Here is a 13,780-nt window from a genome sequence, read left to right on the forward strand (position 1 = left end):
TTACACATCAACTGACACATGTCTGTTGAATTTTATTTTTCTAATAAAATTATTTTTTAAATGTCACCATCTTTCTAGTAGAACACCGCTTACCACATCTTTCTCCATGAAACGTCACCGTCTGCAATTACTTTCTATAAAGTAATTGTAACTTGACCTCAACTATAGTATCCAAACTAAATTACCCTAAATAGTTTCTTAAATAAGATTGATGTTAAATCAAACAAACACTTTTTTTTGGGGTGCAATACGAATAATGGCTTAACATGAGAGACCTTACATCCTCAAAGACACATTCTTGTCTGAACTGCTGTATGACATCAATTGTTTGAGCATTTTCACTAGCTCATGCTGCGGAATAAATTCAGTTTAAAACTTCTTAATTCGTCAAAACAAAAGCAGTTTCAGTAAGCGTGTAATGCAAAAATATCATCTAAAAGGCTACGTTGCGATGTTGTCATGAAACAGAATTCAAAGATTCTCTTTTCTTTATTTTCCCCATAAATTACTTGTACAGAAGATCATATAATGGGCAAACTCACGTTCATTAACTATATTGCTTAATGCGAACACTAACTTTTAAGCTAAAGATAAGGTATGACACAGAATTCACACACTACATACAATCCAGGTTTTTGAATGAGTAAAAATGAAGGCAAATTAGGAATGAAGGATCATATAACATTAAACATATCTTAACACTATAAAATGGTAAGCTTTAATACAATTTGAACTACAAGCTATCCGAAACAAGATCTTGCTCTTGCTATTAAGTTAGATTATCTCCGTGAAAGGTGGCATGCTGTGGTTGGTAGGTGCTAGTGACCACCCTGCACAGCCTCTGTCTGCCCATTCTGTTGAGCATCATTACCCACATGTTGATCACTCCTCCCAGACCTTTGATGATCATCATTAGCAGGTAATTCCCCAAGCCTTTCCTGTAGATCAAAAAACATGGTCAATATTCATACGTAAAAGGATTCTAGGAGAATGATGCAGAGGTTTAGTTATATCTATGTTTTTCACTGAATAACTTTCAAATATGTAATTTATCACTCTGAACCTATTCTATTCTTTGCTAGGATAGGTAAATCGATGTCGTACAGAACATGGTACTGAGACTACCTTGAGAGCAGTGTTCTCGGAGAGTAGTTGCTCATAATCGCTCCTGATTCGGCTAACTTCTGACCGGAGAGAAGCATTTTCTTCCTTCAAAGCCTCAGCACGCTGAGCTAACTCATCACACTCGGCCTTTAGAAAAATCTCACACAGGAGTTAAGATATGTTATGATCAATCAACCAGAGAAATCACTATAGGGTACTCTGTATTACCTGCTTACGCAACCTGGATCTGCGAGCAGATTCCCTGTTAGACTGCTTTCGCCTTTGCCTTTTAAGCTCTCTTTCATCCTGAAAGGTAACAAAAGAATTGAAGAAACTAATAAGCAACAATAAAAGTTGAAAATCAGGTCTCAGACAATAAAAGTAACTCATAATAAGTCTTAAGAAGTAAGATCCAATAACACTACTAAAATTAGGTTCACAATGCATAAAATTCAATGATGCTTAATAGATTTCGAGTGAGCAGCAATGACTATGAAAGCAGCACCAACAACTATGGTCGTGACTGCCATGCTAACAACAGTGAAGCTAGTGTTGGTTGGGCTGTGTTAGTGCTTTGCTGCTTGTCAACGACGACGGTGATGGTTGTTCAACAGCAATGGTAGCATCAGCATTGGAGGTGCACTCATCGTCATCATCTGCCTCCTTTCTTACGTTTCTGATTTCCAAATGTGTGGAAACCCTAGTAGAACAAAAGGGATGGATTGGGCTTTGTTTTCAGGCTGGGAGCCAAGAAATGGGGTGTCAAACACTAACTGAAAAAACGGAAAGGATCAGCGCAGCACATGATCCCACAAATTGACAAGCAACCTTGCAATCATGAAGCGATCCACACCTCCCCTGATCCTCATAAACTCATTTTTTCTTTTTTTTATCAGCTCCTCGCAGCTCGTAACATCCTTATACTAGCAGGATCATGAGTACGTGACCTTAGTCTCAATTTGAACATTGGGCAAAAAATCAATATAACTATGTTCATTTGTTAAAAATGCAGTGGCTCTATGCCCCCTTATGAGATTGCTGCCAACACTAAATATCACAACATAAATTCACAATTGGACACAAATTCCCATACTTCTGAGCCCCAAGAAAACACACCGGAGGGGCAGCCTTCTACCTGATTTTTCAGTACCCCTTTTTTACAAGTTAAGAAGGTGCAACCTAATCATGTCAAACTATTAGGTAAGAAAATGGGCGGATTTTTTTTATAGTGAGGCCCTTTAACATTCGTGGTGATAACTTGGAATTCTAGCAGATTGGTAGAGGTTGGACCATAAAGCGATAGCAAGACAACACTATCGGCTTTCTGCTGAGTGAAAGATTGGCTAGAGAAGAGATCTCAGACTCTAGAAATCCCAAAGGAAATGTTTTCAATCATTCTTAATTTTCAACCAGTACCGACCAAAACAGATCACAACACCATAGCAAGGTAAAACCAAAGTAAAAATCTTCTAACGAAAACGTCTATCTCTTCTCTAAATGATCAAATGAACCACCATAGCCTGTAAAGAGACAGTAGTGCATATCCTTGCTACCTGACTTCTTGAACCAAATTTCTTAACCCAACATATTAAAAACAAAAAGATTTAGCAAAGGGTTTAAAGAATAAGCACTAATAACACCCACCACATGTTAATAAATTGCCTTACTGAAGTATGCAGCTAAGCAAACAAGTGTTAATGACGCCACATTTGCATCGACTGAGTGAAGAATCAGTCGTCCGCAGAAGCAGATTAAGTAATCCAAAACAAGCTAAACAGTAATTTGGCTTTGCTAGGAATTAACAACTAACTATTACAATACAAAAGAAACATGATTTAATAAATGCCACATTGACAAAAACATATTCACTAAAAGAAAGAACTTGATTAGGTATCCCCACAGATACAACTAAAATACTAACCCTCTTAAGCTATGTAGTGGTTGGGAGAAACAATTTTTAGAATGACCACTATTATGCTTACTTTTTCTTTATTCCTATTTTTAATTTTTTTTAACATATACACATATACAATACACACAGGCGCACACACATACAAAACTTTTTTTATACTTTAGCATCTATATAACTTGTTTTATATAAAAATGCATTTAATTTTATATTATTTTAACTTGTTAATATATTATTTAGAATCTTTTTATTATTATTATCTAATTTATTATATTGTATATTGTGTTTTATCTAGCTTTCATCAGTATAGTTATTTAATTTATTATATCACACATAAATTTTTATTAGGTTTATTATTATAATTTAGTTTATTACCTTATACGTGATTCTTTAAATAGTTTTTCATATTTCAGAATATTATATTATATTTACTATTATTATTTAGCTTTCTTATATTATATATTATACTTTATTTTCAATACAATTACATTTATTATTATTATTCAGTTTATTATAATTGTGTCACGTTTTACACACAAAAACAAAAGAAAAAAGCAATTGGCCTCAGGCACGACCATTCAAAACAGACAAGAGATAGAAAAAAAACACTGAATCTAATTATGACCCAACCCATTAGCTGCTATTAGCTATAGCAGGCTCAAACAAGCAAGAGAATGCAGAGTAGTGAAAGGTCATAGAGGCTGAGCAGCAGCAAAGGCCACAGTGCCCAACAATGGCAAACAGCCCATGTCCAACAACGGCAAAGCTGCAGAGCCTTGCAAGTTGAGAGAACGAACAAAGGAGCAGTGGTGAGGGCTGCAATTTGTATGATTTACACTGTGAATGGAACAGCAACAGCCCCAACAGCCATGACATCCATGTAGTTTGTGACGAGTGACTTGGGAGCAGCAAGGGGCTGCTCCAGTCCACCACACTTTAATTGCAACTCAATTACACACAATTGACGACTATGCTGCAAATAGTGATCATTTTCACAATGTTGTTTGAGCCTACAAACCTCCGCAAAGGTATAAGATTCTCAGAATATCTCACAGCCAGAAAATAAGTGTCATGAACTTCCCAATTAGGACATAAATTAATATGTTATCAAGTTAACAAACATCATATCATCAGTCTGTAGTCAAAAGTAACCTGTAGCCAGAGTTGTGATTGAACACTATCCCGTGATCCAGCAACTGCAGTAGATGGAACCTTTCTAGCAAGTGCAGGAATGTTGGAAGAAGCTGGTGTACCCCAATAATCCATTCCTATATTTAAGTTTGTTGTGGGACCAGGAACAGCTCCAGGAGCACCACCTGCAGAGATAGGTATGATAGGCAGAGTTTGATTGACCGCAGTAGGAGGTGCACTTAGGCCCCCATTTTGAGGAGTATATGCTGAAGTGCCATTTTGAGATGGTTCATCTATAATTCAATAGAAAAGATACATTTCAGCCAAAGCGCACAAACATTAGAGGTCAACATAAGGCAATACACCACAAAGTCATAAACTATATATATTGAAACATAAGAAAGTAAGCTCGGCAAACCTTCAAAAGAATCCTGTCTGCCCCCTGATTTCAATTGAGAGTCCTATGAAAAAAAAAAAAGAATAAATACTAAAATACCAACCATAATAACTAACTCAGAATTTATGTAGGGTATCTTTCAGAAAATAGTCAATTGTGCCCTCACAAGCAAGAGCAGCAGGAGCTATGCAACCCACACCCAATCTCCGATGTCTAAACATGGTTGCCATTTATATGTATATAGTTTATCTGACATAGACATCAAAAAATAAAATTGAACATCCATTAATACTTCATGGCTTATGCTATTTTACATCAAAAAACTTTCACAGAGCCTGGTAATATTTTGTTGTTTTATAACAATAACCTTATTCCCTTTAATAATGTCCTCCAATATCCCTGGTCTCCGGACTCCAACTCCACTTATATGTAGTCCCATAGTCAATCCATCCTAAGTAAAGTAGGATGATTGTGTTAGCTGTTACATTTTTTACTAAAATAAGATCACTATGAAGAAAAACACTGAACAGCCAACAATAGTGAAGAGTGACACATCCCCAACAGTTACTGTCACTGCCTGCAGAACCAGATGATGATGACAGCCACAATGACAATGGCAATGCAAGTCTATTTGATGAAGATGTGAGCGTCAGAACTAACAATGGGAGTGCTGAGATGGCTGGCAACTTCGACACAAGCCTTGCAATGGCCGGCAACAACAATACACTGTGATGGCCAAAGACAACAATGGGAGCACTGTGATGACCAGTGACAGTAAGGCAGAGTTGATGATGACCACAATCGTGTATAGCAGTGTCACACAAGAAGTTTGGTTCTGATTTGCAATTGAGATCCATAGGCTGCACAAACGCTTTCAGGATCAATACAATGCACAACTTCCCTATTCCACCTTGTGTGTTTGCTGGCTTGCTTGGGTGTCCCATTCTCACAGGATCATGCAAATTCGTGAGCACACTCACTTTTGACAACATTGACAAAATACCAGCATTTAGGGACAATTTGTCTCTGCTAATCACATACAAGGAAAATCCTTAGTTCCACCTCCATGAGTTCCTTCTCACACTTTTAGTTACCCTACAATACATGCCTTCATATAGCCTAAATATGAGTAAAATGAATTCCTTTCTTTTCCAAAGCCTTCCACAAATCTTATCAAGTCACTCGATAAAATGTTTTTTCCAAGCTAATAAAAAAGCAGACATAGATCTCATTCTTTGCATTCATATCTTTCCAAGATCAGCCCACTGAAAATAAATAGCTTTGAGTGTGCACCTTTTTATGTAAATGCAAATTGATTCCCCTCATTCTAGCCACACAAGCTTTAGCAACAAGCTTTTAATAAAATACATAAGCTCTCTTGATTTCCTGAAAACTTTAATTCACCACTTATATTCCATAAATCCAATAACAAATAATTTTGAAAGTTGTTCATTGCCTTTTCCCCTCACAACATGAACTGTATTAGGGAAATTAAAGTTCTTATTCAGAATAATAGAATTAAAGTTTGTCAGGATAGCAATTGGATGGGAATTATATTTAGGCAGTATAGAAAGAGCTACAGTATTCTATTCAGTAATATGTTCTTTTCACCAATTTTACATTTATCCTCCTTAAAACTTTAGGTGGATGTGTGAACATGCTACAGAGGACAAGATACAAAATGAGTACATATGAGAAAATATCGATGAGGTATCAATCGGTTAAGAGATGACAAAAATATTATGTCAAGGAAGTTTGGACAAATAAGGATGATCACTGGAAGCATTGGTGAAAAGAGTAGATCATGGTTTTTAGTCCTATGAAAAGAGGCAAAGACCAAGGAGGACACTAGAGGAAATTGTTAAGAGGAATCCCATAATGAATAATATCCCCGAGAATTTGGTCTTTAATAAAGTCAATGAAATACAATCCAATAAACCAACCAAACTTAGTTAAATAAATATTTTGTCGTTATTGTATATTCCTTTAATACTGCAACTAAATATTAATGAATGCATATCGAAAACATAGTGCAAAACATTAGAGTGAGGACTGTCCCTGAACTTACATTTTGAGAATTTGCATCACTTCCTTCACTAGTACCTTCGCCTTCACTTGCACTATCACCACTACAAATACAATATTTCTTATCAGCATAAGTCACCCGTATGCAAATGCAAATGGCAAGGCAACAATACACAACAGGATTAAAAAAATAAACCAATGCCAAACCCAATATCATCTTAAGAATTATTTACAGGAAAATACAGCAATGTATAAAAAACATCTATGTCAAATAACTGCGTAGGGGTTCTCAGGCATTCTAAAACAGTAAAATAAATATTAAATGCAATTTCTGTAATTTAAAGTTAAATACACAGCAAAGCACAAAACTGTAAAATAATGCATACATGCTTCACTGCAATAAACCAACTAAAATTAAAATGACAATGGAAACATCAACTTCTGGAAGTGACTGACTACTGTTTCTATTCCCTAATCAACAGTATATGGTATTCATGAACCCGAAGTCATTTACATGTTATCATTGTAGTTCAGATAATGCTAGGCTCTGCAGGGCTGAAACAAAATCATGTACCAAAGTAGCCCGTAAGCAGTTGCTTTATTTGAATAAAGTCAAACAATTTTCTAACTTCACTTCCATGATCCAGAGTACAAGAAAAGTAAGACCAATGATTTAATCAATTTAAATGATGGTCATTCCTTTAACACTAGAGAGATATGGAAGCAAATGTTACCAACAATAGATGGACATCATGTCAAAGTCATATTCATTCCTCCGGTTCTGAATTTAAGAATTTGCTCTTGGATATGTCAGCCTGAGTTCTATTTAAATAATAAGGCCTCCAAATATATATTAGTTATATTATTCACCCTAGCTACAGAAATAATGACTGATAATGGTGATTGGTGACATATCATAGCAAAATACTATGCCATGCAAAAAGATGGATGCATTATTTCATGAACTATCAATCTTAAATCAGCAATCTGGCAAATAGGTAAGACATTTAGAAGTAAAAAGTGTCTTTCTTTGACTGCTTTGATTCAAATAATAGGGTACATAATTTAACAAGATTGATCAACACAACACATCTTACCTCTTTGAATGATTTCCATTAGCAGATGTTCCCGTTGTTTTACCATGTTCATTACTTTTCCCTGTGATCATATTCAAACTACCCAAACTTCCTTTTGATCTTTTGATTGGCAACTTTTCCTTCACCTCAGGAGGCTTACCATCGGCTTCCATGCTTCCAGGAGTGTTTCCCTGCAGGCAAACTAATAAATTATTTTTCCTTACGTGGATAAGGACAAGTTCTGCACAGAAGAGGGAAAAGGCAGAGAAAAAGAAAAGGTGAGAATGAGCATTAAAATACAGAAGGGGAAACTCACTGAAGCCTCAGCAATGCCATTTGGAGAAGGCATAGCAAAGGGGCTAAAAGGATAAGATCCCTGTATAAATTTGAGACAAAAGTAGTTGATCAGCCAATGATTCAAAGTGATAACTTGAAGAAAGCACAGTTTTACAAAGAATACCGGAGGCATGGATGGATGAGCATAAATGCCACCAGGTGGATACATTGCAACATATGGATGTGGTGGAGTACCATAGGGAGGCATAAATTGCTGCAAATAAAAATTTCATTAATGAACCAAAGAGATATTAAGATAAATGAGATATTTCATACTGTTAGTGAAGTGTAGACTAGATGTAAAGTAGACACGATATTGAACAATTGGAAGAACAAAAAAAGATAATAAACAAGACCATTCAACGATCTAGGACCAAAATCTTCAGACTTCATTTGCAAAGACAAAAATGGTTTGTGTCGACTCCTAATTAGGACATACAAGCCTGCCATTTTTTAAAACATACAGGGTCCTGATGCAACAAAACTTTAACAAAATAGTTAAACTTTAGTTAAAAATGCAAGGAATTAGGAGCACCATCAATCACAATAAATGCATATTGGAGAAGCAAGTATTTCGCAAGAGATACAGTCCTAACCATAAGCAAGTCTCAAGTTACTATAAAAATTTTACATGCCACCAATCACCACTACCATAGCTGTGTTCCTTCCAAACAATAACAGTCAACAAAGACTACTAATAAATCCACCATTGTCCACCACGCCACTAACCAGTCCACCGACATCAGTGCCTTTACCAGAGTATAACTGATATGCCACAACACAAATAATGGTAAACACGGAATTCGCTTCACAGGCCAACAATTAAAAATGTATAAAACTCTTCTAATTCATGAATATGATCCGGATCAAACATGAATATATACTTGTAGCTTCAAGCTGCAATCAAATCAAGAGGTAAATTTAGTTTTATTAATGTTCTTCCACATGCTGTTTACTGATTATTGTTGATTAGAATAACTAAAAAAAATCTTATAATAACATCATTGTATCTTAAAGTATTTTAGAGTTTCTTAGATCATCTTTTATATTTCATGATTTGCTTCCTTGTTTAATAAAGATCAGGAATCTAATATTAGTTTATTTTATTGGCATTAAGGCTCTCTGTTAAGTATTCCATCAAAAGCATATGATTTTAAAATTATTCACTTCTAAAATCTCACACTTCCTCATACCCCACATAAAACCCGTATAATTTGAACATGGTCATCAAAACCATCTTCCATGACCTAGTCCATCAATGCCAATGCTGATTTTCAGCGACTGTCATTTGTCATCCTCTACCATGTGTTTTTGAAATAACCATTCTCCCTCACAGTTTTGAATGGCAGCAAGCCCTCCAATGTGCTGCAGATGACCTGCCACTGATGTAACCTTGCCATCATACCTGCGCAATTCACACTCACACATGACCAATATTTCACTGTTCCAAAATCTATACCCCTCCTTCCATCAGCCACCATCTTGCTTGGCGTGTGATCTGTTCTTCTCACTTCAGATCTAGTCTCACCTTGACCAACCAGATCGAGGTCTTTGTTTTGCTGTTATCCCATATTTGACATCCTTTATTTTAGTGCATTGAAAAGTGTGAACCCATATTTACACCATTTTTCCATTGCATGCCTCACTGCACCATCTGGTCTAGGCTCTATCACATTTATTTTCCACCTCCATGAGCTTGTTTAGCTCCCTTGGCCTCCAATCAATTGTGTGACACTCAAATTTGGTGTTTTTCCTGCATTCATCAAGAGTTAGCTGTTTTCAGCTGTCTTGGCTTGATTCTTGGCATTCTTTTTGTGGTTATCTCTGATTTTGGCAGTTAGGCTCTTTTTGGATGTTTGCTTTTGTGACACTGACTTTTCTACCAGTTTGGTGACTTCTTTTTCAGCTAATGATCATGTCAATAGTGACTTTGTACTGATTGATAGATTGATGATGACGCTCTTCCTGCCATTCTTCAGGTGATTGGATTTGGTCATGATTCACACCAGCCCCAAATACAATTTGTAGGTCATTGTTAGATATATTATATCTTTTATCTTTTAGTTAGTTTGTTATTATTTCTCATTTGTATTTTGGGCTTAGCCCATATTTCTTCTATTATAAATAGAGAACCCTATGTGTATATTTTACACAAGGGAGATTAATTCAAATATAGTTTTTCACTATATTCAACATGGTATCAGAGCAAGTTCTCTGATCCTCTTCTGGTGGTCTCTGCTGTCTGCCGGCGGTCGGCCGCCATGGCCGCCGGCAGCCCCTAAAATCTCAGTGGGCAGTCCATTTTTTCTTCTTAAATCTCTGCCACAGTCAGCACCAGTCCAGACCCAGTGTGCCACTGCTGTCGCCGCCACTTTCCGCTGCTAACTCCGGCCATCGTCGCCGCCGCCACCGCCGGCCACCGTCACAGTTTCGACGGGTGACCTGCGGATCTGAAGCGTCTCCTCGAGCGACGACCAACCCCGTCGGAGTGATGACCAGACTCCTCACCACGTGCCGCTTCTTCTCGGCCAGTCTCAGCCGCGTGTTCTGCACGCGCCGCCTTCCCGGTGTCGGAGTTTCACCGCGTCACTGCAGATCGTCTCGCCGGAGCTTCTTGAGTGTGTTTTGGTTCCTGTTTCTCCGTTTTGTTGGCTTGGGCTCATACCTAGAGTTTCCGCTGTCCAGGCGCCGTTTGCCGCTATCTGCGCCGTTTGCCGCTGTCCGCGCCGTTTGCCGTTGTCCGGCCGTTTGCCGCTGTCCGCGCCGTTTGCCGCTGTATGCTTCCAACCACTATAGGCCCCCATCACCTCGTTAGTTAGTGATGGCAGTCCCTGTAGTTTTGTCGCTTCCAACCACTACAGGCCCCATCAAACAGTGATGGCAATTTAGTCCCTACAGTTTTATAGCAGTCAACCGCCGCTGCAGTCGCTACCGCCTCAGACAGACAAACGCAACTGCGTCAGTTCTTCTTGGGCTAGAGTTTAGCCCGATTTTCTTGTGATACACGACTAAGTATCACCACTTAATATTTTGTTTTGTTTTAGTGGTCCAACAACTGTGATATTTCACATTTCCGCCCTTCACACTAAGGGGGAGTTCGTTTCCAAGACACTGCAAGTCACATAAATATGGGTGTAGTCCCTGCAGTTCTGTAGATTTCAGCTACTACTGTTGATCCCGTCACCCATCCATCATTGATGAGGATTTAGTGTAGTGTAGTCCCTGCAGTTTTGTAGCTCTTAGCTTTCAGCTACTACTGTTGATCCCGTCACTCATCCATCATTGATTGGGAATCAGTCCTTGCAGCTTGTCATTGTCCAGCACTGCTCTCCTTCATCCACTTTTGAAGTTGAAGTTTCACAAGCTGCTGTTAGTTCATCTATGTTTGCCTCACACTCTTGAAGACAAATCATCTAGTTCAACACTGAGTTCATCTATTCCAAGCTTAGTTCATACAATTTGTATGCTCCAGCTTGAGGGGGAGTGTTAGATATATTATATCTTTTATCTTTTAGTTAGTTTGTTATTATTTCTCATTTGTATTTTGGGCTTAGCCCATATTTCTTCTATTATAAATAGAGAACCCTATGTGTATATTTTACACAAGGGAGATTAATTCAAATATAGTTTTTCACTATATTCAACAGTCATCTTTCCAAATTTTTAAGGTCTCCTAAGTTTTTACACTGTATATTATAGAAGTTAAAGTTTTTTTCCCATTATAACTCCTAGCCAGAAATTTTCTACTAATGATCACCCCTAGAAAAATCTCTTCTGTGGTCATGCAACTCTCCAACCAGCTTTTCAACCTAAGGATTGCTACAGCTCCCTTGAGAAGATATATTACCAGATATACTGATCTCCAACATCTCCAGCATTAGAAAAATCACTTCATATTTCTTTTTCTTTTCCCTTTTCACAGTTTCATTTGTAAAAGGCTTAAGACTTTAGCTAGAGGACAGTGAGCATTAGAATATCTAGAAAATATCTCATAACATTCTTAGTAAGTGAACTTCAAATCTAACTCAATCTCATAAAATTGGCTTGAAAGGTAAAGTTTGCACTCACTTATAAATTATAATTTAACCATATTTCTAGTTGATTAGGGATATCAAACAATTATTATATGAATGATGGCATAATTTAAAATATTCTAGGATTCATTTTCACACTTTATTGTATTTCATGATTTGTTTCCTTATTCAATTAGAATTATAAATCTAGTATCAGAACTAATAAAACTTATTGCTTTAATTTGGTATACCAATTCATATTATTCACTAGCCTATCACCTCTCTTCAGCCTACCCTACCTAAAACCCTATAAACTTCATAATAGCAATAGATCAAAGAGAACAAGGAGTTAATTTCTAAATTAACTTCAATATTTTCCATTTGGCCAAAGCTTAAGTATGGTCCAGTTAGGTTTTAGATTTGACTAAGCAATAGCACAAAGCAAATTTAAACATTAACATTATCGTGTAGGCGGGATTGGTATTTATAATATAAGTGACAGTTATAATAGAAGTGATAATTACCTGGACACCCCACATATAAGGGTGAGCCTGTGGACTTGATGCCAAGAAACTGTGTGGAGGTATAGGAGAATATGCCTAGAAAATAAGGGAGCTGGGTGAACCAAAATTCAATCTTGAAAATAATAAAAATGATATGCTAGTAAAAACTGTTTCATTAGAAACCTGAAATCCAGGCCAATCAGGATTAATTGTTCCAGTAGCGGTGGTTGAAGACTGCTCCTGGAAAAACAATGTTTTGGCGTCACAACAAATGTACTAACCATTAAGAATCAATGGAGATAACATAAAGAAAATTAGACCTGTGACATAGGTGGTGGCGTCTTTGACTCCTTCTCTTTTGGAGCTTTATCCATCTCACTACTGCCCATACTCTAATATCAGTATCTTAAAAATATACACTAAACCATCCTGCACCAAACATAACTTTCATTACAAGACAGCCTCAAAGACACTATTCTTCTTCAAAACTTACATAAAAATCACTGTAAAGTTGAGCAAGTTAGATAAAACACTTGAATCACATGATTTTTATATTGAATTAGTCTACAGAATCAGTATATCGTCAATATCAATTGTAACAATAAGAACCAACCAAGGCACTAATCCTTTTTTTCCCACCCAATCCATGCAAAGATAGGTCAAAATCCAACTTGTAATGGTGCCCTGCGTTATCTTATCTCTAAACCAAAGATGGTGCAAGTTCTATTTAATTCTATGATAACACTACAGCATTAATCTCCACCAAAATTGAAAGGCAACAATATCCAGAGTTCAGAAAACCAAGATAAAACCCAGGATACGAAGTGAAATTTATGCATCTCAAAAAGCTAGCAATATGAACAATTCAATTTAATTCAAGCTGAGAATTTTCAAATTACCACTCAGAAAGAGACTGTGGATCCTCCAAAGCTGGAGCAGAGTAGAAAAAGTTGATCTGCTGAAGATAACAAAAACAAGCGGTAGAAGCGACAATCAAATGCTCAGAATAAAAATTGTAAAGAAAAATGGATTTAGTGGGTAGCAGGAAGGTTATTCGGGGGATTTTATTCGGGAAATACAGCAAAAAATGATCTAGAATTAATTTAGAAATAGATGAGAAGGGAACAATGAATTAGGGGCAGATCAAAAATTAGGGTTTGTTTGGTTAAGGTTAATGTTTGTGTTGTTTGGTTTTGGGTGTTCACGGAGAGGAACCCATGGATCGTCGTACGGTGTCGCTGTCCAGTGAGATTTTCGTTCCCATTTTGCACAGTTTGTGAAATCCC

The 13,780-nt window shown here is 37.0% G+C and overlaps 1 protein-coding gene across 1 annotated transcript; it reads right to left on the reverse strand.

Annotated features, from left to right (window-relative positions):
- Positions 1 to 524: 524 nt before the first annotated feature.
- Positions 525 to 13,771, reverse strand: BZIP68 (basic region/leucine zipper transcription factor 68). Its single transcript, XM_047297937.2, has 13 exons — positions 13,394 to 13,771; positions 12,815 to 12,923; positions 12,678 to 12,734; positions 12,516 to 12,590; positions 8,103 to 8,192; positions 7,959 to 8,018; positions 7,664 to 7,833; positions 6,610 to 6,670; positions 4,563 to 4,605; positions 4,166 to 4,437; positions 1,333 to 1,410; positions 1,126 to 1,251; positions 525 to 938 (listed from the first exon to the last, which is right to left on the reverse strand). Exons 2-13 carry the CDS (start codon positions 12,881 to 12,883, stop codon positions 819 to 821), a joined length of 1,221 nt encoding a protein of 406 aa, XP_047153893.1. The 5' UTR covers positions 12,884 to 12,923; positions 13,394 to 13,771; the 3' UTR covers positions 525 to 818.
- Between the last annotated feature and the right edge of the window lie 9 nt (positions 13,772 to 13,780).

This window comes from Vigna umbellata, chromosome 10, assembly GCF_029865625.1.
Source record: "Vigna umbellata cultivar VRB3 chromosome 10, Vumbellata_1.0, whole genome shotgun sequence".
Lineage (NCBI taxonomy): Eukaryota > Viridiplantae > Streptophyta > Magnoliopsida > Fabales > Fabaceae > Vigna > Vigna umbellata.

What these genes read in the sequence shown, in the direction of transcription:
- BZIP68 (XM_047297937.2), bottom strand. Translation starts at nt 12,883, where the DNA reads ATGGGCAGTAGTGAGATGGATAAAGCTCCAAAAGAGAAGGAGTCAAAG. An exon ending in ATGGCATTGCTGAGGCTTCA is followed by an intron (nt 7,834 to 7,958) that starts GTGAGTTTCCCC and finishes GTTTGCCTGCAG; the next exon opens with GGAAACACTCCTGGAAGCAT. An exon ending in AATCACAACTCTGGCTACAG is followed by an intron (nt 1,411 to 4,165) that starts GTTACTTTTGAC and finishes GTTACCTTTCAG; the next exon opens with GATGAAAGAGAGCTTAAAAG.